The sequence below is a fragment of the Dendrobium catenatum genome, unplaced genomic scaffold (assembly GCF_001605985.2).
Source record: "Dendrobium catenatum unplaced genomic scaffold, ASM160598v2 fragScaff_scaffold_1355, whole genome shotgun sequence".
Classification (NCBI taxonomy): domain Eukaryota; kingdom Viridiplantae; phylum Streptophyta; class Magnoliopsida; order Asparagales; family Orchidaceae; genus Dendrobium; species Dendrobium catenatum.
In genome coordinates this window covers 818,962-841,818 of record NW_021319817.1, presented here as the reverse complement: position 1 = coordinate 841,818, position 22,857 = coordinate 818,962, and the positions used below count along the sequence as shown (strand labels likewise).

The 22,857-nt window shown below is 36.0% G+C and overlaps 1 protein-coding gene across 1 annotated transcript in view; it reads left to right on the top strand.

Annotated features, from left to right (window-relative positions):
• Positions 1 to 16,848, top strand: part of LOC110095418 — a 53,111-nt gene extending 36,263 nt beyond the window's left edge. Inside the window, exons 6-9 of the mRNA XM_028699656.1 lie at positions 5,514 to 5,603; positions 10,459 to 10,578; positions 12,066 to 12,147; positions 15,951 to 16,848. Coding sequence (XP_028555489.1) covers positions 5,514 to 5,603; positions 10,459 to 10,578; positions 12,066 to 12,146 — 291 coding nt within the window. The 3' untranslated portion in view covers position 12,147; positions 15,951 to 16,848. The remainder of the gene's footprint in view (positions 1 to 5,513; positions 5,604 to 10,458; positions 10,579 to 12,065; positions 12,148 to 15,950) is intronic.
• The last annotated feature ends 6,009 nt before the right edge of the window (positions 16,849 to 22,857 follow it).

Below are 22,857 nucleotides of genomic sequence, written 5' to 3'. Positions count from 1 at the left end.
TGCTGCTACTATATGTCAGATGCACGTATTTCTATACGTATCTGATTGACGACTAGACTTAATCGAAAGTTCTCTCTCGTAATCGGGAGGGGTAATTAACTATAGGGGCTTGCGCCTATAGGAAACCAGAACTCAGATCATAAAGTCCTCGCAAAAATGAGGGCGAAATCTCTGGGTAGTGTCTTATCTACAAAACCCATCTGCCTTCCAAAATTTACCCCGGAACTTATCCGTTAAAACTCTCTCGCCGAATGAGAAAAGCGAGTGGAGGCCGAGGCCGAATTTTCGGAGCCCACAAAGGATAGCTATTCTAAATTCACATAAATGCTCATTTATTCCAAGTGGGAGGGGAGTAGATACAACAACAGTTTGACTTTATGTGCTTAAAGTGATCAAGACATAATTGGAGCCATGATCACTAGAACTCTCTACAATTAATAGTATGAACAGATTTCTTATATGCAAGGCCAAATGACTCTTAGGGTTGTTTTAGGTTAATTTATAGAGTTGTAGCTCCTTGTTAAATTTTTTACCTTCTAAAATGACCATCATTTGAAGTTCTTGTCCATAATTGTAAGCCAATCCGCGCACACTTTTGGATACAGATGAATGCCAGAAGTATTTGGTACCACCTTGACTTTTTGGATGATGTTATCATCAAATTTTCACTTCTTGTGTCACGAGGTAGCGTAATAATGATTAAGACCATAAAGACCCTTTTGCTAATAACAGGCATGGGATGAGATGCAAAGCCTCCATATTGACTCATAAGTCATTTGGCCTCTCGGGTGTGAAATTGTTAAGCCTAATTTTTGTCTTATAAAAAACCGTGTTACATAATCTTTAGTCATTTGTGAATCTTAATAGTGAAGTTGTGGGGCCCCAATTCACATGGGAGGATTCAATCTTTGTGAATTATTTCATTAAGGATATTTTGAGAAATGATTGTATTTTCCAAATGCCTTATGTTTTTTTCTTTATAAAGTGGGAGATGTCATATTTTTTTTGTATGATTGAATTCGGATTTTAATTCTCAAAATTGACCGTGGTGACAACAAAATGTAGCCATCAAATGGATGAATATGTATAAAATGGTGTTATTTGTGTTAATCTTCTTTTATATATATATATATATATTATGCACTATGTGCTTAAATTATGTTTTGTCCCAGCATCAAGGTAGTCAATATGGAACATACTCTAAATTAGATAGTCATAATAGCTATCAAAATGATTAGCTTGATTTTTTCGGGCTTAGGAAGGAGAAAATGGTTTAGATTTGAAGGGAGAATTTCATAATCATCCTCCTTTGGAGTAGCCTGATGCTTATTTGGTTCAGATTGAGGTCTAGAAAGTTTTTCCTCAAAGGTACGTTATGTAGTGTCCAACTCGTAATAGAGGCTCATACCCTCTAGTTCTTTTTAAGGGAATGAGTGCCATCATGCCTACAATCCATAGAGCGACCTTGATATGGATGCTACTACAAGTTGTCATTTGGAAAGAAACCAAACTAGGGTTGTGGCCAAAGAAAAGTAGACCTTAGATTTGAGTCACAATAATAACAACTCAGCAATATATACCTATGGGTGTAAGCTTGACATGTTTAAGTGCCTGTGGTTAGGTCAAAACAAGCAAAAGGTCTTGTGCTCAAAACAAGCATGCAGGAATTGTAATTTCAGCAAGGTGTATTCATGATTATGCCTTTAAAATGATGCAAGTGCATTGAAATTAATCAAAACAAGATGGATAAGGAGCCTAATAAAGCAGTAATATATAAAAAACCATTTGATTTTGATAAGCAAATGTTAAGAACAAGCAACCTATGTCTGAGTTTATAATGTAGGAAATACAAATGCAAAAAATAAACTAAAACAAACTAAATATTTTTGCAGCAACAAAACAAGGATGATTTTCTTTGATACTAATGTGATGCAGGATTAAACGAAAAGGTTTGTGATGAAGTTTTGAAATGCAAATATTCAATGTTCCTTTTAATTCAAACCAACGTTATAACTAGTTACTAGTTGGAGATTCACGTAGAGATGTAAACTTAAAGTTATAGCATTCTTATGTTTTGTGAAATAGAAGGTGACAAGCTGAGGGAGGAAATAAAATAGAGTGAATGATAATACTAGAGTAGCTTTATTGTGGAGACCTAACCACCAAAGGTGCATAATAATGATATTGAAGATAAGCTCTATGTGTAGTACTTGGCTGTGAATGCTATCACCCTTCGATGTCATTACTTACACTCTCAAGTATTCCTCACTTGAAGGTGCAAGGGAACAAGAGAATTTCCGCACTTAAATTTCATTCATTCCACAAGTATTCAAGATATTACACGAGTATTTATCACAAGAGAGAAATGACCAAGAGGAAGTAGCCGACCAAGGGTCTTGGAAAGGAAAAATAGAGTAATTATGGTGGGGAAGTTGAATAGCTGCATATAGATTCCAAAATGGCACTCAACTTTATGCTTTTCAAGGGAAAGTGGGTATCTAACAGCTTTTATGAGGGGAGTGAAGAGGGAGAGACTATTGGTTAGCTTAAAGGAGGGATTAAGTTGGTTTAGCTCTTATATTAAATGTTGATACATATAAAGTTCTCACCAGGAGAATATTACGCAAAGTAAAAATACATGATAAATACTCTTAAAAAAAATTCCAATGACTAATGGTGATGATGCCAGTAATACATTACATCAGTTTTGATAAGCATTTTGCTACTAATACACAAACATGCTTCTATACATACATGCATGGATATCCACATCTCGATGCAACAAAGAGATTTGTGGAAATATTTATCAATATCGGTCGGCACCTGCAGACACACATTGATAATATATATTCATAAGTGCATATCACGAGATAATGATTAAATGATGTGGAGCTATTTTCTAGCAACGAGTTTGGTGTTTTTTGCATATGTTATTGTGGTTCTTCTACATCAATTATTCATAGCTATTCAATGGGTTTTTGCTGTGGAAGGTTCTACTAATCACGTAGTCCCCTCAATTCAACAAGTGAGCTTTCTTTTATGGGTCTTTAGTTGTAGGTTAGGTTTTTTTTTTTTTGGAAACCCATGGAGGGGTCTATGCGTTGATTAAAAGAAAGGTTACAAGATCCTTAAAAGGGACCTCGAGCTCACTACTGCTCGAACGAGCTACAAAAAAAGCAAAAAAGAATCCTAAGAGCTCAAAGTCCCTACTAAAAATAAGTACAAAACAACCTAGATACATCATAGGGTGGCAAGCAGCCATCACTTAAAAAATAGAAAAGATCAACAATTAGCATTAGCCGCCATTTTTCTGTCAAAAAATCAGCATCCCAAAGACCTGCACTAAAGAAATCCTGCAAGAAAACCAACATAGAAAGAGAAGACAAGCACAAGAGATAGGACGTTTTATAGAAAGCAGTAATATCTAAAAGGTTAGTTTAAAAGAAAACAGTGATGTACCTGCCCCTGCACCTGGAAGCAGCAAATACGCCAAGAAACAGAAATGTAGGAACATCTATGTTTACCAAGATCATAAAATTCCAAGAAAAAGAATACCGCATACATGCTATAATTAAACATCTCCAAGCATGGCCTGGTGCCAAGCCTCAAGCAATAATAGGAGCAACATACCCCTAAGCAGTTACAAGGAAAAAGCAAATTGAACAACCAAATAAAGAGATGGTTGAAATTAACAATATAATAAAAAACATTATAGATCCTACTAGTGTTGAAAGAGCTTCTCAAATTCTGCATCTAAATCATCCAGATTACCAATAAAGAAAAGGACAATAACATGCCAGCTAAACAAACAAAATAACATATCCCAATCCAAATTAAGAAGTAAAAAACTCCTACAGATAATAGCACCATAGAGCAAGACGAACATGGGGTAAAGGCAGTCCAAATAACCACCAAAATAGAAATGGAGATCATAGATGCTGCAGCAAACTAGAATTGAATTAGCCCTGTCCAGCAGATTAAGGCTTATGGATAACAAGCCTAGAAGAAAGCCACGACCACAACCACCATTGATACAATCAATATCAAAATGATGCAGCCAAAAAACTCATAGGAGCTACAATAGAAAGTGAATGTGTTCATAAAATTTGACCATGGGACTGCAAGAAATTCCAAATACAGCAACCAACCAGAAGCCCAAATATAAGACCAGCAGAACTGATGACAGCCTCACAAATATAGCTGCACTCAATCAGCTCCACCTCAAGAAAATCAACAGCAAACAGGGGAAAGAATGCAAGAGCAAGATAAATTATTTTGAAAGAAGTAGAATAGATGCATAATTTTTGCCCTATGTTTGCAATTAGGTGTTAATTGTTAGTAGTAGGATATGATGAGATTCCCATTAAATATAAGGTTTCAGGGGTTTAATCATGGAGAGGGAATCCTTCTTTATTATTATTATTATTATTAAAGAAGGGTCTTAGGCTTGTACAAAAAAAGTATTTTTTTTTTGTTTTGAATAAAATTTTAGTTGGATGTGCTACTCTTTTATTTTCCTAGAGTCAACTCCTTGATCAAGTGAGGGACTTGGAGATTTTAATAAGATTTCATCTCCTTATACAATTTTGAGGCTTGATTGTTTGGATTGTAGTGGCGTATTTCTTTCTGTTTTATTTATTTACATTTCTTTGTAAAAACATATATATATATATATATATATATATATATATGACTTTTGTTTCACTGCAATGAGTCTCCACTTCTCATTTTGTTGAAAAAATATTGGAATGTTCAGATCTGGACATCTTTTGTATTCATGGGTATTATAATAGAATGCTCAAAATAAAATCATATTGTATATATCCAACTAGGAAAGATATTATGCACATTTAGTTAGGAATGTTATTTTGGTTCCTTAAAGCTTGGGTTGTACAACTGTAGAGTTTTCTCCTATTTTGTTTAGTTCTCTTTCTAGAACAATCTATATATTGCCATGCATCAAGTATTCAATCGATGAGAAATATTCTTCTCCTTGTTTCCTTATATGACATAAATGTCTTCAAATTTTATTGTTTTGCCTTCTTATTTATTGTGAATATTTTCATTTGTTAATATTTAATGCCACAATGAAGACCTAGCGGGTACAAATGTCTGAAAATTTTGATATAAAATATTTACAAAGTTTTATAATTTGCTTTTAAAATAACTATAAATATCTTCATTTTTCCACAAATTTTTTATCAGAGATGAATTAATCAACTATGATTTGACTTTTAAATGCCATGTGTCACAAATTTAAAGGATTCTGATGGGAATTGTATCCGTACACCCTAACATAATTTTTTTAAAGATTTATATTAGAAATCATAAACCTTTGTCTGACAATAGAAATCATTTAGATCTGAATTGAATTTGATATGCGCAACCTCACACTACAAATAAGTATTTTTAAACTTTTGAATGTGCCCCAATTTTGGTACATTGCATTACCTGCCATACATTAATGTTCTTAATAATAATAATTGTTTAATGGCTCAAGTTTGTCGATGCAGGCAACTCTTCACCGACTGAAGTCAATGACATGGAGCATGGAGTTAAGGAATTCAATACCTGGAAATCGACTTTCTGTCATTACCTTGAAGGCAAGTATTTTGTATCGTCGACCCTTTCTTCTTAAGCTTCTTCTTGTTGAAGAAGCAAACTTCTTCCCCATGCACTGGATCACCTCTCCTGGTAGGACGTAGCTTTATATTGCAATTTGTAGGTTTGTTTCAGATGCTACTTAGTATTCTCTTCTCTTCTGCAATGTAAGGAAGAAAATGTTCACATCCTTTATGGTTTGTTGTTACTTTAGTATTGGCTCTTGATGATGTAGGAGATACACACGTGTATTCTACAACCATGTGCTTGGAGATTTCCATTACATTTCAATGAATGCAAATGATAATAAAGTACTACGCTGGCATGCAATTTTTTTTATGTTTATGTAAAATAAAAAATTATCTAAAATCATAATGTCTTTCTAATATAAATAAAAAAAACCATATAAAATAAATATTATTTAAGTTCATGTGCTATTCCGGTTCAATCTAGACTTGGTTCTGACCGTGATTCTTGAGTTGGGTTGATGTAATGCATCAGCATTTTTTGTAAGCATATTCATAATCAATAAAAAAAAATGGCGTTATTGTTTGATCCTTGATGCAAACTTTTGTGATTTGAAGTTCTTTGGTTTGTCCACCATTATCTTTAATGCAAGCCATTATCATGAATCCTTTTTTGATGAAGCATTCTGATGCGGACATCGGCACGAAGATCTGGCGCATCTATCACAGGAGGCGTCGTAAATCGATGGCTTTAATTTAAATTGTTATTTAAATTAGATTTTATGAATTTTAGCTATTTTTATGTTATTTCCAGTTCTACCCCTAGGTTAGTTTATTTGAGTGTTATTGCCCAAGGGGCATTTTTGTAATTTTCTATTTTTCTCATGATATGGCCTATAAATAAGGGCCTTAAGCTATTTTAAGAGGATGGTTAATTTGATATAAAAAAATTTGTGTTCCATACTTTGTTCTTGAGAGAGAATGAGAGTGAGATTTCTATGAGAGAAATCAAGAGTTTCACCAGCCGCAGGATGGGTCCGGGCTCGTGATGTGAAGTCCCTTGGAGAAGGGCAAACGAATCACCCACCAACCTTGGAGATGGCCGGGTTCGTGGTTTTCTCTTTGTATTTTCGTCTTCATCCACCACCCTCCTCTTTGCATCTTTCGTTATATCTTATATCGTGTTTTGCTTTGTCATCTTTTCGTCCTCCCTCAACTTCACGACCAAATACCCCCCTTTGGATGCCGCCGGCCCAATCTCTTGCCGCCGGCCACTATCCACCACCTCATCCCAATTGAAATCCTTGCCTAATTTGGGGGTTCATATTTTGGGCTGATTTCAAATTCAAAATCATGTATTTTGAAATCCGAAATCTTTTCTAATTTATGAAAGCTATTTTGGAAAGTTTCCAATTTTCATCCTATTTGAATTTCAAATTCAAATGGGACTTAATTAGTTCTTTTCTAAATTCTAAACCCAAATCATTAATTCCCCTATTAATGCATTAATGGCCTCTTAATTTGAAATCAATTTTCAAATTAAATTTCCCCCCAATTTCAATCAAAATTGAAATTAAATTTCATATTTTGAAATTTCCTAAACTCAAATCAAAGAGCTTTAAATCACCTCATTACTCCCACCTCAGTTTTAATTCCTATTCTAATCCCCCAAATCAATTCACTGATTTTGGGGAATTTAAAATCCAGTTAATTCCCTATTTCATGCGAGCAGCCGGGCCCTACATAAGGAATTAGGAATTAATTCCCCAAGGCATTAAATTACTTCTTTCCTCCTTCCTACCAGCCGTGACATCAAAGCTCCAGCCATTAATTGCTTCCCTAGGCTGAGAGTTGGAATAAGGCAATAATTCCCCAATTCCTCCCCACATCCCGTTGTGTTCCCCCTTCACTAGATCTTCCTAAATGCTGTCCCGAAATTCTGGATTGAAAGGAAGCTACCCGGGCTCCCAAACTCAGCAATAGCTCAGCAATAATACTATCCAGACGGGACTTTAGCAGCTGTTTACGCCCTGTAGAGTTGCTGTCCAGAATTCTGAAAGATGCTAAACTGCTGTCCAGCAGTTTTTCTGCAGCTCCACACTAACTGGCCAGCCCCAAAATTCAATCTGTTGCTGTCCAGACTTCTCCTAGTTGCTGTTCCACAGATCAAGCACTTGACATCTCTTGCTAAGAAGGTTTGGAACGTGAAATCGCTGATCTGGAAGAGCCGTCTTTTTCGTTCTACATCAGTTTGGTATCAGAGCATGGACTCGGATCGACTTGGGATGATGCTAGACTGGATAGTAGGTCAAGTGGGCGCCATTAGTCACATCTCAAGGAGACTTAAGCGGACTTAGCCGACTTCCACCGTCAAACAATCAAACGATTCGATCACCTAGAACGAGGCAGGACTAACCCACCGTTCTATGCAAAAACCCCGTCATCAAAAGAGAGAAAGAAGGCACTAAGAGACAGAGAGAGAGTAGAGAGAGTGGATAAATGGATGGAGACCAATAAAGCCTTCCATCTCCCACTCACTATGCAAATCATAGAGAAACCTAAGGTGATCAAGGAAGAACATGAAGAAGAAGATGAATTGGTTGACAAGGAGAAATGCGCAGAGAAAGACTTGGTTGACTTAAAGGTTTCTCCTGACCCAGTGAACACTCCTATAACAGAGAAGGTTGAGGAAGCTCTGGAGGTGATATCCATAGAACTCCATATTGATCCTATCACCAGTGAAGCCATCGAGGAGAGTGAACAAGTTTCTGCAGACGAAAAGAAGTGCGACAGTTTGGAAGGTGATCCCTTGACTCGGGTTAAGGAAATTGGCGAGCTTAAGTGCCCATTGGGTTTATTAACCATTTCAAAGGATGAAACTATGTCTCCAAAGAACCGTCCAAAGTTGTACCTGGGCAGTTGTGATGCTAACTCGACGGAGTCGAGTATTCTCCCACCTGGGGAGAATGATGCGGACATCGGCACGAAGATCTGGCGCATCTATCACAGGAGGCATCGTAAATTGACGGCTTTAATTTAAATTGTTATTTAAATTAGATTTTATGAATTTTAGCTATTTTTTATGTTATTTCCAGTTTAACCCCTAGGTTAGTTTATTTGAGTGTTATTGCCAAAGGGGCATTTTTGTAATTTTCTATTTTTCTCATGATATGGCCTATAAATAAGGGCCTTAAGCTATTGTAAGAGGATGGTTAATTTGATATAAAAAATTTTGTGTTCTATAATTTGTTCTTGAGAGAGAATGAGAGTGAGATTTCTATGAGAGAAATCAAGAGTTTCACCAGCCGCAGGATGGGTCCGGGCTCGTGATGTGAAGTCCCTTGGAGAAGGGAAAACGAATCACCCACCAACCTTGGAGACAACCGGATTCGTGGTTTTCTCTTTGTATTTTCGTCTTCATCCACCACCCTCCTCTTTGCATCTTTCGTTTTATCTTATATCGTGTTTTGCTTTGTCATCTTTTCGTCCTCCCTCAACTTCACGGCCAAACACCCCCCTTTGGATGCCGCCGGCCCAATCTCTAGCCGCCGGCCACTATCCACCACCTCATCCCAATTGAAATCCTTGCCTAATTTGGGTGTTCATATTTTGGGCTGATTTCAAATTCAAAATCATGTATTTTGAAATCCGAAATCTTTCCTAATTTATGAAAGCTATTTTGGAAAGTTTCCAATTTTCATCCTATTTGAATTTCAAATTCAAAAGGGACTTATTTAGTTCTTTTCTAAATTCTACCCAAAATCATTAATTCCCCTATTAATGCATTAATGGCCTCTTAATTTGAAATCAATTTTCAAATTAAATTTCCCCCCAATTTCAATCAAAATTGAAATTAAATTTCAGATTTTGAAATTTCCTAAACTCAAATCAAAGAGCTTTAAATCACCTAATTACTCCCACCTGAGTTTTAATTCCTATTCTAATCCCCCAAATCAATTCACTGATTTTGGGGAATTTAAGATCCAGTTAATTCCCTATTTCATGCAAGCAGTCGGCCCCTACATAAGGAATTAGGAATTAATTCCCCAAGGCATTAAATTACTTCTTTCCTCCTTCCTACCAGCCGTGACATCAAAGCTCCAGCCATTAATTGCTTCCCTAGGCTGAGAGTTGGAATAAGGCAATAATTCCCCAATTCCTCCCCATATCCCGTTGTGTTCCCCCTTCACTGGATCTTCCTTAATGCTGTCCCGAAATTCTGTATTGAAAGGAAGCTACCCGGGCTCCCAAACTCAGCAATAGCTCAGCAATAATACTATCCAGACGGGACTCTAGCAGCTGTTTACGCCCTGTAGAGTTGCTGTTCAGAATTCTGAAAGCTGCTAAACTGCTGTCCAGCAGTTTTTCTTCAGCTCCACACTAACTGGCCAGCCCCAAAATTCAATCCGTTGCTGTCCAGACTTCTCCTAGTTGTTGTTCCACAGATCAAGCACTTGACACCTCTTGCTAAGAAGGTTTGGAACGTGAAATCGCTGATCTGGAAGAGCCGTCTTTTTCGTTCTACATCACATTCACAATCAAAATGGCTCTCTAGATTCTCTTTACGTTTATGCTCTCAGGAGACGTTCGTAGAGAACCAAGAGTGTATTGGCTGGAAACCTAATAGGCAATGTATTCATGTAACTAAACTAATATATTTTTCATTGTTTTATGATGGTAAACTATGTTTGAAACCTAGTTTATGTAGCAATTGTCAAATTATGTGCTAAGTGCTATACATTAACCGAAATTCAATCTGACAACTACTCTTTTGGTAAACCCTCTGAAGGTTTATGTTAACTTTTTTTTTTTTTCCCTAAGTTCATTTATTTTGTATCTCTGTTGCAAAACTTAGCATTCTTTTTTTCTTGTCCACGTTTTTGTCTTGTAGTTGCAAGATTATGCTAAATCCCATCTGGGTGAAGTAGAAGTGAAGTTTCAGCTTTCAAGAGATACTCTGGAAGCCATGTTGAGATCACTGACTTACATAAATGATCAACTATCAGATTCTGTGAGTATTTAAGCTTAACTATGACCTGTATTGTATGAGTATAGGTGATTTTAAACCCGTTTATGCTTTAGATGGAAAGCTACTGCTGAAACATAGATCTTGTACAAAACAATGAGAAAGAGCACTAGATGAATCTTAGATGCATGGTCTTGTAGGCAATTGTTCGAATATCTTAAAAATATGTTGGTGTTAAATTGCCAGAGGTTTACTCTCAACAATTCACTAAGTTTTTTGGTTGAATGGGTTAAATAATTGGTTTATTAGGCTCAACTTTGATCCACCTTTAGTCCCTGCTCTCTAATAAGTTGATAGTTTTACTAGGATCAGGTGATTATGTAGTCGTGGCTCTCTTGTGCCTTTGGTATCTTGTACATTGCTGAACAGGCTTAAGAGTGACTCGTACATTTCTACAATGAAGTTGATTGGGCTTTTGGTGCATGATAAGTATTGATGTCGAAAACTTTTGTTTGAGGAAGAGTCATGGCATCCTTGGTGAAATGTCATGAACCAATTCATGGGTGGACATGCGGTTTTACTCACCAAGTTATTATAAGCAAATTCTATTATTGGTAACCATAGATCTTAATCACCAAGATTCTTTTAACAAGAGATCTAAGAATGTTGCTATTTTTACTAAATCATTTTGATGATCAGTTTGAGGTGAAAAGCTGATGTAAACATTAGATTAGTGCCCAAAAATTTCATAAGATCTTTTAAAAGTAGCTAAGATTCTAACATCCTAGTCAGCAACTACAGAGAGGGGAGCCACTATCTTAAAAGATCAATTTAGTGGCATGTGAAGAATTGGTAGCTTTGAAAAGGAAGGAAATGGACTATCTTCGAGAGTTGTCAGCTATCAACAAGATAGAATCATGATGATGTGTAGTCCTAAGTAATTATAATATGATGTTCATACTTTCGTTATGCCAAGGTATTTAAAATATCTAAGGAACAAACAAAGGATTTAGATTTTTAAAAGTGCAATAGAGTTATGCGCATAAGGAGTAATGTTGTAGGAAGTAATCACTATGTGATCCACATTCAATTGAAAAGGAGGAAGAGATAAAAGCATCATAAACACGGCTAACTGTGTGCTATTCCCATTGACCCATCGTTATCATGTTTGCTGTCATTTGGTTCATCGCTTCAAGTGGCTTATAAAGATGGATACATATTTTTGTCATTACTTTCCTTAACCTAAGTGAAGTTCTTCTTGATTTCTTTTTGTGGTAGTTTGTTTCTCTAATCTTTCCTACTTTTGTTGTCAATCAAGTAAGTATGACCCATGTATATTTGCTCCGTTACTTTATTGCCCTATCGACGTTTTCAGTACATTTTTTTTCCCTTTGTTATTTGTTTTTCCGAGCTTCTCTTATGTGATTTTCTTCTTTGTTTCTTTTTATAGCATTTTACGCTTTTGTTTTCTCTTTTCTCTCTGATAATTATGTGTGCTTCTTCCTCCACCCTCTGGTTCATTTCTCCTCCAGCACACCTCGTCAAACTTTTCATGTGCTCTTTCCCGATGTGCTACATTATTTGTATTAATTATTTATACTAACTTTATTTAAGGTACGCATCAAACCTCTTTGATCTCTTGGAAGTTGAAGTTTAACTTGCTTACTATCTTTCACTGCTTTTTGTTATTAATATTTGATTGAATATGCTATAAATGTTCTTAGAACTTTATTTTCTATATAGATTATTAAGTATTTATATACCTTGTAGTGTTTTCTAAATATTAAAGTTTAGGGTGTTTATTAGTTCTTAGATGTGCACTTTATTTTACTAAAGCAAGCATTTGTCGGAGCTTTTTACTAAAGCAAACATTTGCAGAAAAATCTCTTTGCACTTTGCGTGTCCACAATGCTGAAAGGGGTATACAATCAAACACTTTGCTTCATGGTTTTGCCTAATTGTTATGCCCTACATTGGCCAACAACACTAACAACTTCGCATTTGTGGGAGGGCTAATAAAAAAATGTACTCTAGGTGATTTGTGGGGAATGCATGTCTAACAGTCTAGCTACGCCACTTGTAAGTCTTAAATAAGAAACTTAGGAAGAGATTTGTGGGGAATGCATAATTTAGCAAATATGCGGGGAAACACAAATATCCATATATTTAAAGTGGAAGGGATTGGATGATTCATCCCCTTACTTTCATTGTAGTTAATGTTGAAGTCTTAAGCTTAAGATATCATTCAATTATAGTGGAACAACTTAGACACAACACAGAACTCACCAACTGCAGAATTGCAATTGAAATAATCAATTGAGGGTTAATGTGGGCTCCGAAATTCGCGCCCTAGCCTCTCTGCGCCGTTTTTTTGTTGACGGGGAGAGTTTTAACAGATTTAGATTCCAGGGTAAATTTTCAAAAGGGAGATTAGGTTTTATTAGATAAGAAACTACCTAGAAATTTCGTCCTCATTTTGCGAGGAATTTATGATCTGAATTCTGGTTTTCTATAGGCATAAGCCCCTATAGTTAATTACCCCTCCCGATAACAAGAGAAAACTTTCTATTAAGGCTAGTCATGAGATAGGTACTGATTACCCAGCGTATAGTAACAACTTTAAGGATTTTGAAAATTAGATTTTAGGGATATTTATAATTTGAAATTTATCACCACATACTTAAAACGGGTAATGGGGGGAATGAAGATGAGCCCGATCAAGATCCCATAGTTCTATCATTCCCGATTGTTAGCATCTCTGGTTTGCTTAATCAAAGGAGGTAGTCCACCCAACCTAACAGAATGAACCTTTTCGGCGGCCATTGTTTAAAATTGCGCAATATGAGGCTCGCCTTTATGCAATTCCAGTGAAAAACGCCTCGAGGCTTACGCCTCGAGTTTCTTTTATGAGGCTTGCACCTCAACTTTGTTGAGGCTCGCCTCGCCTCATTGGCGTGAGGCCCGCCTTATATATACACACACACACACACAAATCATAAAGTAAAGCCCCGAACAAATCATACTTCGTGCACCCTCAAGTCGCAGCAATTTCCTCTCAACCTCCAGCCCATCGCCTTCGCCACATCCACCACCGTCATAATCATCGTCAAGGATCACTTGAAAGCTGCACACCACCACCACCTCTAAAAATTTTGGAGTATTAATCTCATCTTTATGTTTATGAAATACATTTATGAAAGAGTAAGATGCCTGAAATAAATGAAGAAGAGGCATATTGGGAGCTATTGGACTCCACATGATGAGACAGGGGAGAAATCAATTTTTTATAATGACGACTCAATTAAATATCCCCTCAGTGATACAATACAGATGCCTACTTTTTAGAAATTAAATTTAGATAATTAGGGAGCTAAGAAAGAAAGAATTTGAAGTTGAACTTAATGTTATATGATACTTTTATGCAGTTTCTATATTTAATAATTTTTTTCTCATGTAATTTGTATTTCAATTATATTTCATGCAATTTATCACTAAACACTTTATGTCTAGTACAATTTTTTGTTTCATATGTTATTGTGTTACTTCATAGTTCAATAGAAAGATAATATGTCATCTTTTTACATATTATTTGTATATTATATAAAAAATTATTCTTAACATTTATTTGCACTCAACGCAATATTTTATTTTGAGGCTTACGCCTCAAAACGCCTTGAGGCTTACGCCTCGTCTCATGAACAAAAAACGCTTCAATACCTAATTGCGCAATTTGAAACATTGTCGGCAGCCATGGGTTTCTTCGTCCAATAATACCTTATAAACTTGGGATGGATGTTTGTCTAAGGAGATACATTTGAGTTCACCTTAACTAACAAAAGGGATTTATGCTTGTCGAGTATATCCTATAATTCATTACTCAAGGACTTGAAACTATCAGAGAACATGCGAGCTTTAGCCGTGATTGTAATATAGCGTTGTTATTTTGTAGAAAAATCACCCAATCAGAGGGCACGTGCCACGTCCCTGTTGGCGTAACATCTAGGGTCCTCAAAGGCCGAAGCACAAGTGAGAGTAGAGAGCCAAGGGGAAGAACCGAAGAACTGACGAAGAGATGGTAGTGTGTGAGTGGAGTCGTTAAGTCTGCGAAATGTGAACTATGAAACCCTAAAAGGAGAGAGGAGAGAGGCTTAATTGTAGAAAAAAATCTTAAAGTTTATTCTCACAAATCACAGTTTTTGTGGAGTCCCCCAGGTTTGCTCCACTCAACTCATTTCACAATCTTTGCTATTCAAGGGACTTAACAAGCTAACGTAACAAGTCCGCTCTAACGCGAATATAAGCTCACTTATTTAACAAATAAAAAAATCATTTCGAGCTTGAGTTCGGCTCGTGAACTGGTTATTGAGTCGAGTTCGTGAGCCGACTTGGCTTATTTGCACCCCTAGGCGTGGGGCTGCATATTTTGGGTTGGAAAGCAATAGCAATAAACTGTAAAACAGCAAATCATTATGGTGACCAGTAGGAAATCAATTCAGAAAACAGTGAGGAAAGTCAAAAACAAGATGCAATCAGTAAAAGGGTATGTTTTTACCTGAACACAATAAATCAAGGACTCTAGATAGATAGATTTAGCATAAAAGCACTCATTGAATCAACAATTCGGAAGCTGGTTCTAATACCATTATTGATGCAGCTCAATGAGAGGAAAGAGAGGAACCGATCTCAACCAAAGTGGAAAGAAGAGCATTGCTGCCTTACAAATTTATAAGGCATTACCTCTAGGACATTTAGGATAGGAGAATAATCTCTAAATAGTGCTCAGGGCATTCAAATATGGGTTTAATGTCAAATAACTTTAATAATTTGATAAAATACTCTACAGGATGTAGTCATCTATAAGCAGAAAATGTAGGCATCTATAACCAGATAATCTTCATCAAGACACAAAAATCGAGTCGGTCTGCAGCAATAATATCCAGGTTGATGTGTAATATGCCATGATAGTCAACTTGCAGATTAATGTTGCTATTCAATATTTCGAATAAAGTTAACTGGCATTCAATGATGTTTATTATTTTTACATAAATTTAGTTATAGAGAACACAATTCTTACGTTTGTCCAGCTTCTACTCCACTCTTGATTCCAACCCATAATTGATGTATTATTGTTATTTTATTATTTTTTCCATGAGGCTTACGCTGGAGTCAAATTAAATTGAACTAGCAGAGTTCTCAAGTTTGAGTACGCACTTGTACATAAGACCATTAAGCTCACTTCTAACAATTGAGTTCCTCCCACCTGCCTCCAACTACATCTTACACCAAAATGAGCCAAGTGCTGGCTTGCCTGAAATCTGATGGTTTTTCTCTTTTTATTAGTATTATTTTGATGTAGATGCATGTCTTCTGTTAGTCTGCTGATTTCATGAACATTTTATTGACTTTTCACTTGGCAGGGAAGGCTCCAATCGGAACCAAACACCAAAAGGCCGCGGCAATAGTTAAATTTCATTCTTATTTAGCAGAACCAACACGGAGTAGGCCGAGGCCATATTTCTATCATAGACATCCATTCTACAATCTACAGTTTCTTAAATCGGAGCACATGTTGAGTTGACTTGATTAAGGCTTCGTTTGGGATAGATTTTTTGTTGCTTTCTAAAATAGTTTTTTAGTATAAAATTTTTTTGAATTAGAAAATTTTATATTAAAAAGTCGTTTTAAGAAGCAGCACTAAAGTTGTCCCCAAACGAAACCTTAATGGCAGAATGGCTTCACAATTCACAGCTTCTAAACCCTGCTTTTTGCCGGCTTAAGATGGGAAAGACAAGTGAAACTGGCATTACACTGACAGCAGGGATCACTATTTTTACTGCAGCAATAGGCATCATATCCCAGTACAGTAATTTGGAAATGACCTGGTGGGCAAACTACTACTGCAATTAATCAATTATTACATATCCTTGAAGCATGTGGACATGTAGGGAAGAATCAGTTTAGAACTAACTCCATTGCTCCATTGTTTTCATTTACTTTGAAAATTTATTCATTTTATCTAACTTTTCTTGTTACCTGACAGTATTTATAACTTAGGCTTCGTTTGGGATGACTTTCTTTCTGCTTTTTAAAGCAACTTTCTATTAAAAAATTAAAATTTTTATACTACAAGCTGCTTTAAGAAGCAATAAGAAAGCCATCCCAAACAAAACCTTAGCTCAAGTCATTTGTTGAACCAAGCCCCCTTTTGATCAGCATACTTGTTATGACGGTTTTTTTTTTTAAACTGAATTTAGTATTTTGATTATTCTGTTGACTCGTGAATAAACCAGTTGGATTTGTTTCTGCTTTTGTCAATGTGAGTTTAAGATCAGCCTGCAGATTCATGATTTCATCTCTTTGATGCAGAAAGCTCGCTTGAGGAGAATTGTATATTGTAATGTTATACATAGCTGATCAAGTTGCTGCTATCAAGGGATTCAGGTACACTCCTTTTGGTTTGCGAGAACTGAAGGATTGGTAAAATGGGGTTTAGTCTATGCTTATTTATTTTTTTATTATCACAAAGTATAACCCTAGATAATCAAAAATAAAAAGATAAATTGGAATAGGGTGTTAAAAATGGGTTAATGGGTCGGGTTCAGGTCCAACCTAAAATTGACATGATTTGTACCATCTTACTTGAACCCGTCCCATTTAATTAGCTAGTTGAAAACTTGGACCATAACCCGACCTGTCAATAATACAGTTGATGAGGATGGAGAAGGAAAAACGAGCATTGAGCAAGGCAGCAACGAAAAAAAATGAAAAACCTAGAACAGGAGCGTGTGAGACAATGAGAGTGAGGGATGAGATGCAATTGCAATATTGTACATTGCAAATATTTTAACCATTAGTTGTGATGGATTTGCAATTTTGCAATTTGTCGAGTCAAAAATAGATTGGAACATTGAACCCTAATCTGACCTACCTATTAAACGGGGCAACTCATCCTAAATCTTTTAGGTCATATCTTGGCATTAGTAAATTGGAAATTCCCTCTTATGTGTGTACTGTTATCATCCCCTTCAACTTTGAACTCTTTTTTTGTTGGTTATATTTTTGAAACCTAGCTTTGGTTATATGTTAATTTCTCCTTTTTAGAAATTGCTCAGTATGTATGTGCATCTTCTCTATAGTTTTATGAGCTTATAAAGTGATTTGCATAGCAATTCATAAATTCTTGTGAGATTATAATAATTTTATTTCATGCAATACTTAAAAATAATGCTTGTTGCACAGTTGTATGATATGGATTCACATATTTTTACCTTCAAATTTATTATACATTTCACACTTTTCATATGCATATTTATATGTGCGTACGCATGCAAGACAGGCAAGCGATTCAGGCTTCGTTTGGGACAGCCAGATCAGCAGGCATCATAGAAGAAGCATTAGAAGGATCCAACTTAGTATAATCATTGTTCACCACCCCCAAATTAATATCATGAAGTACATTATCACCCACACCCATCAACTTATAGCCAGAAACACCTTGAGCCACATTAAGTCATTCGAAGAAGGGTCAACAGCCATAGCACCAACAACAACAACAACAACAACAACATCAAGCCTTTATCCCACTACGTGGGGTCGGCTACATGAATCCTTTTTCTCCATTGTGTCCTATTAAAAGCCAAATTCTCGTTTAAATCTAATAAAGAAAGGTCATTCCTAATATTTTCTAACCAAGTCTTTTTAGGTCTACCCCTACCTTTCTTAACACAAGTCAAATCTAATACCTCTACTCTCTTAACTGGGTCGTCGGAAGGCCGCCTTTTTATGTGACCAAACCATCTAAGGCGACTCTCTCTAATCTTATCTTGGATCTATTGTTCAGAGTGATGGTGAAATAGATGGGGACCAAACCATCTAAGCCATAGCACCATGAGACACAATATATTCATGTGAAGAAGCCTCAATAACAACTGTCCTGACCATGATGGGGACCAACAAATCATTACCAGCAAAAGGGAATTCACTGCCAATTTCAACCTGAGCTTAGGGGTGTCAATTTCGGGTCACGGGTCGGGTTCGGGTTGAACTCGAAATTGACCCGGTACTATTCGGGTCAACCCGAACCCGACCCGTTTCTGTAAACGGGCCGGTTTTTCAGACTCGAACCCGACCTGCTTCGGGTCCGGGTCAACCCGACCCGGCTCGAATGACCAAACAAAAAATTGTTAGTTTTCGGGTCCAAAAAAGGGTCAAACTCCTTTTTTTGGGTCAAGAACGGGTAAAAAAACGGGTCAATCTCGGGTTCCCGGGTCAAAAACTCGGGTAAAAAATGGGTTAATTATTGAACCCGAACCCAACCCGTTTCGGGTTCGGGCCAACCCAAACCCGAAATTTTCGGGTCGGGTCCAATGTTGACACCCCTACCTGAGCTAGAGAAGGAGCAAAATCTCCCATCTACTAGGGTAACACACCCAGACCACCATCTAACAGATCATCCCCCGCTATCGGCATCGAATTAGAGGCCACATGATCCAAGGAAACCAAAACGACAACCTCGGACGAATGACCGGCCTCAACATCAACCAAAGGATTAAGTATTATTTCATTACCACACTGACCCATCACACCAACATCCACATTATCTCTCAAGAATAAGGCAACACAACCATTATCTTGGACATGATTAGGCTCATCATAGGAGGGAAAAACATTTAAATTAGCAACCAACTCACTACCAGCATTGTTAACAATTTCCCTAGACAAAGCAGGGTACTTAACAATAGGTGGATGCAAACGAGCACATTCTTTTTTGGCATGAGCAAGAGATTTATAATGATGGGAGCTCATCCATCACAACACTTTCAATATAACCTTAATTTTTTCGGGCCTATCCAAACCTTATCAGGATAACTTTTCATTATATCTAGTTCCACCATCACTTTAGCAACTGACGAACGAGATCCAGTTGCGGTGGCATCATCAACACGTAGGGGACGACCAAAATAGTACTCAACCCATGAAGAATATGAGGTGCAAACAACTGAGGGCGAAGATTCGGGAATGAAATCAATACTGGCACAATTGGGGATTCTTCCGCAATGTCCACAAAAGGAGACCACTTAGTTAACTTCATGAAATAGTTACTCTCAAAATAAGAACAATGGGAAAAATACACATCAATAATCCAAATTACGTTTCAATTTGATCAAGACATGACTAGTCATCCTCTGAGATTCACAGAGCAGTAAGCCCTAGGAAGGATGAGGTTTTGATTTCTGAAAAAGAGATCGAAGGAGAAGCTCCTGTAAGGGCATCAACAGAAGACTGAGAGTTGGTTTTCCCATTCAGGAAGCCAGGGTCTGCCAACCATGCTTGATAGATCGCCATTGCGGAAGCAAGGAGGGACGATCAAGACAATAGGAGAACAATGCATAAGGAACAGGAAAATAGGGCAACAAAAGTAAGGAAGAAGGGATACATTCCTGAGCGGAGGAAGCCACTCCCCCCGCCGAGGGAAAACGCATGAGCAAAACCCTAGGATTAAGGCTGCGCTGGGTGATCGCAAGAGAATCACTGGAGTCGATGCAGGGAAAGGAGGCCGATGGTCCTATTTAGGGCATGCGAAATGTACCTTTTTGCTGTTGAGAGTTGAAGCTATCGACGGTGAGTTTTTTTTATTTATATTAAATTTGTTGATAAGAATCATTTAGGAAATTTTATTTATATGATTTATAATGCTAGAAATAAAAAAAATTACTTTCATTTACTATGTTTGAAAAACATTTACTTTCATTTAGACTTCATTTGTGACGACTTTTCTACTGCTTATTATAGCAATTTTTTAATATAAAAAGTTTAATTTTTGTACTAGAAAGTTTCTTTAAGTAATAAGAAAGTCAGCCCAAATGAACCCCAAGTTTCTTTCCCAAGGTTTCTTCTCTTTTGTATTTATGAGCTTAGTCATGAGAAAAAATAGTTTTAATTGGTTCAAATTTGAATGACTCAAATTATATATATATATATATAATTATCGCTGTTTATAATAATACCTTATAAATTTTAAAGAGCATATAAAAATTTTCAACAATTATATTTTATTTTTATTAAATTCTTAATAAATTGATTGTAATAAATGCAAATGCATTTGTTTTCTAATTAATTATTTCAATATAAGATGTGTAAATTAGAATGATTTAGAAACTTTGACTTTATTATCTTGTAATGCCCATAATTGAATAAATGTCTGTTGTTTCTTTTTTTGTTTTGGGTGAATACATTTGAAAGTTTATTTCAGATTATTATTATTATTATTTAATTTGTGATCTACTTATTGAAGCTAATCGACAGAGCTAGTGGTGTGTGAGGGAAAATGATTTCACAATGGGAGCTCGCTTGGGAAGGAAATGAGTCAATGATAGGACTAACAACATGAAGGGCTCATTGTGGACGATATCACATGACATTGTTTGTGAAGAAAGTTTTGGACTATATATATATATTTCTCTAATTTTGAATATTGTAGTGCATGTAAAGTCAAATTTCTCAAAGATTTGATATGACTACTATGTTATCTAATTTAATATACATTAAATGAAGTTGAAAAATAAAATAGATGTAATATTTACGGGAGAAATACAACTTAACTTTATTATTATTATTATTATTATTTTTCTTATCTTGAGAAATTAATCTCTGGTAAACAAAACTTAACTTTATGTGCCTAGATTTAGAAATAGCTAAAGCTTCGTTTGGAATAGCTTTTTTGCTGCTTTCTAAAACAACTTTTTTATTACAAAAAATTCTTGAACTAGAAATTTTTGTACTAGAAAGTTGTTTTTTAAAGCATAAAAAAAGATGTCTCAAACGAAGTCTCTGAGTGTACAAATTAGCTATAAATAACCCTATAGAGGACGAAAAACTATAAAAAAACTAATACACCTAATCAATTATAATATATTATGTGTTGAATGCAATATTTTAAGTTGATTCTCATTAGGAAACCCAATTGAACTCGAATTGACGCAAATTGAGTTCGATTTTGACTCAATTTCAATCCTATTGATCGAATCCAAGCTCATTTGACTTACCTAAATCAGGAAATCAAAGGGATGTCCTCGATTTCGACTATATGTGCGCGTTGCTTCTTATCAAATCTGGTAGGCAATTGAGTGAGATATAGATCTTCCGAATATATGAAATCATGCGACATATCCTATCATTTTATGCATAGAGAAAGATGAGAGCACATGAGGTAGAGAAATTATTACGTGCAGATTCTGGGCGTAGCATTGCATCCAGATTTCAATTAAATCGTGACACGTGGATTGAACACATGGATATTCAATATGGATTTTTATTTTTATTTTACCAGCTTGACTGACACGACTCAAAGGTTTGTCGTTGAAATTTAAGGTTTAGGGTTGGCACTCCTTTTTGAAATGAAAATACCTGCGAAAGCTCCTCAATATGTAGGATTTTAGCTAAGTAAATATTTGATATCTGCTGAGAAAGAAAAAATGAGGAAAAGCTGAGGAAGATGAAGACTGGTTTGGAGGAGGATGGTGTATTCTTCAAGCAAATGATATGCCCACAGGACACTAAGTGTAAAAGGCTGTATAAAAACATCAAGGAAGAGGAAGACTTTGAGTAGAAAAAAATCACAGCATGAAGGAATGATGCATTTTTCTATACGCTTTGCAGATATGTTAGGGTCCAATGTCGCAGCGTCCCCTGATGGGATTTGACCATAATTGTGCCTTGTAAGCCATTTGTACTCTGCCTCCTCTCTATAGTGTAGTCGTTCTCCCTCTCCCCGAGGAATCCAAATATGATCTTTAATATTAATTTTTATTTCATTCATGACCTTCCATATGATAATATGCCTTAAAAACAAGCACCATCCTTTATAATACACAAAGTAGGCAATAAACATCTTTTTATTTCTTCTTTCATGATATCTTTACCATATTTTACCACAATTAATTAATTTAGAAGACGGTCCTAATTTTGAATGAAATTCCAAGCAAATCGAACCCTTAATAAGTCTTGTCTTTCAACTTCACCTTGTATTCCAGGACCATCTTGATTAGCAGAAGTACATAGAATATTCCAAGAAATATTATGCAATCCATATCTTCCTCGTTCCTTTAGCCATAAGAAGTTTCTATGCAACATGTCATTATCATCTAGAACAATTTTAAGAATCAATGAGAGAATCATAATAATTGAAGGAACATATGAGAAAGCATCTTTAATCAATAATATTCTTCCAGCCCTCTTAGATGATTTTATTTTGGATTTTTCTATGTACTCCTACTAATTGAATATAATTGAATAAAGAATTCATATATTAGATTTTTCATTTTT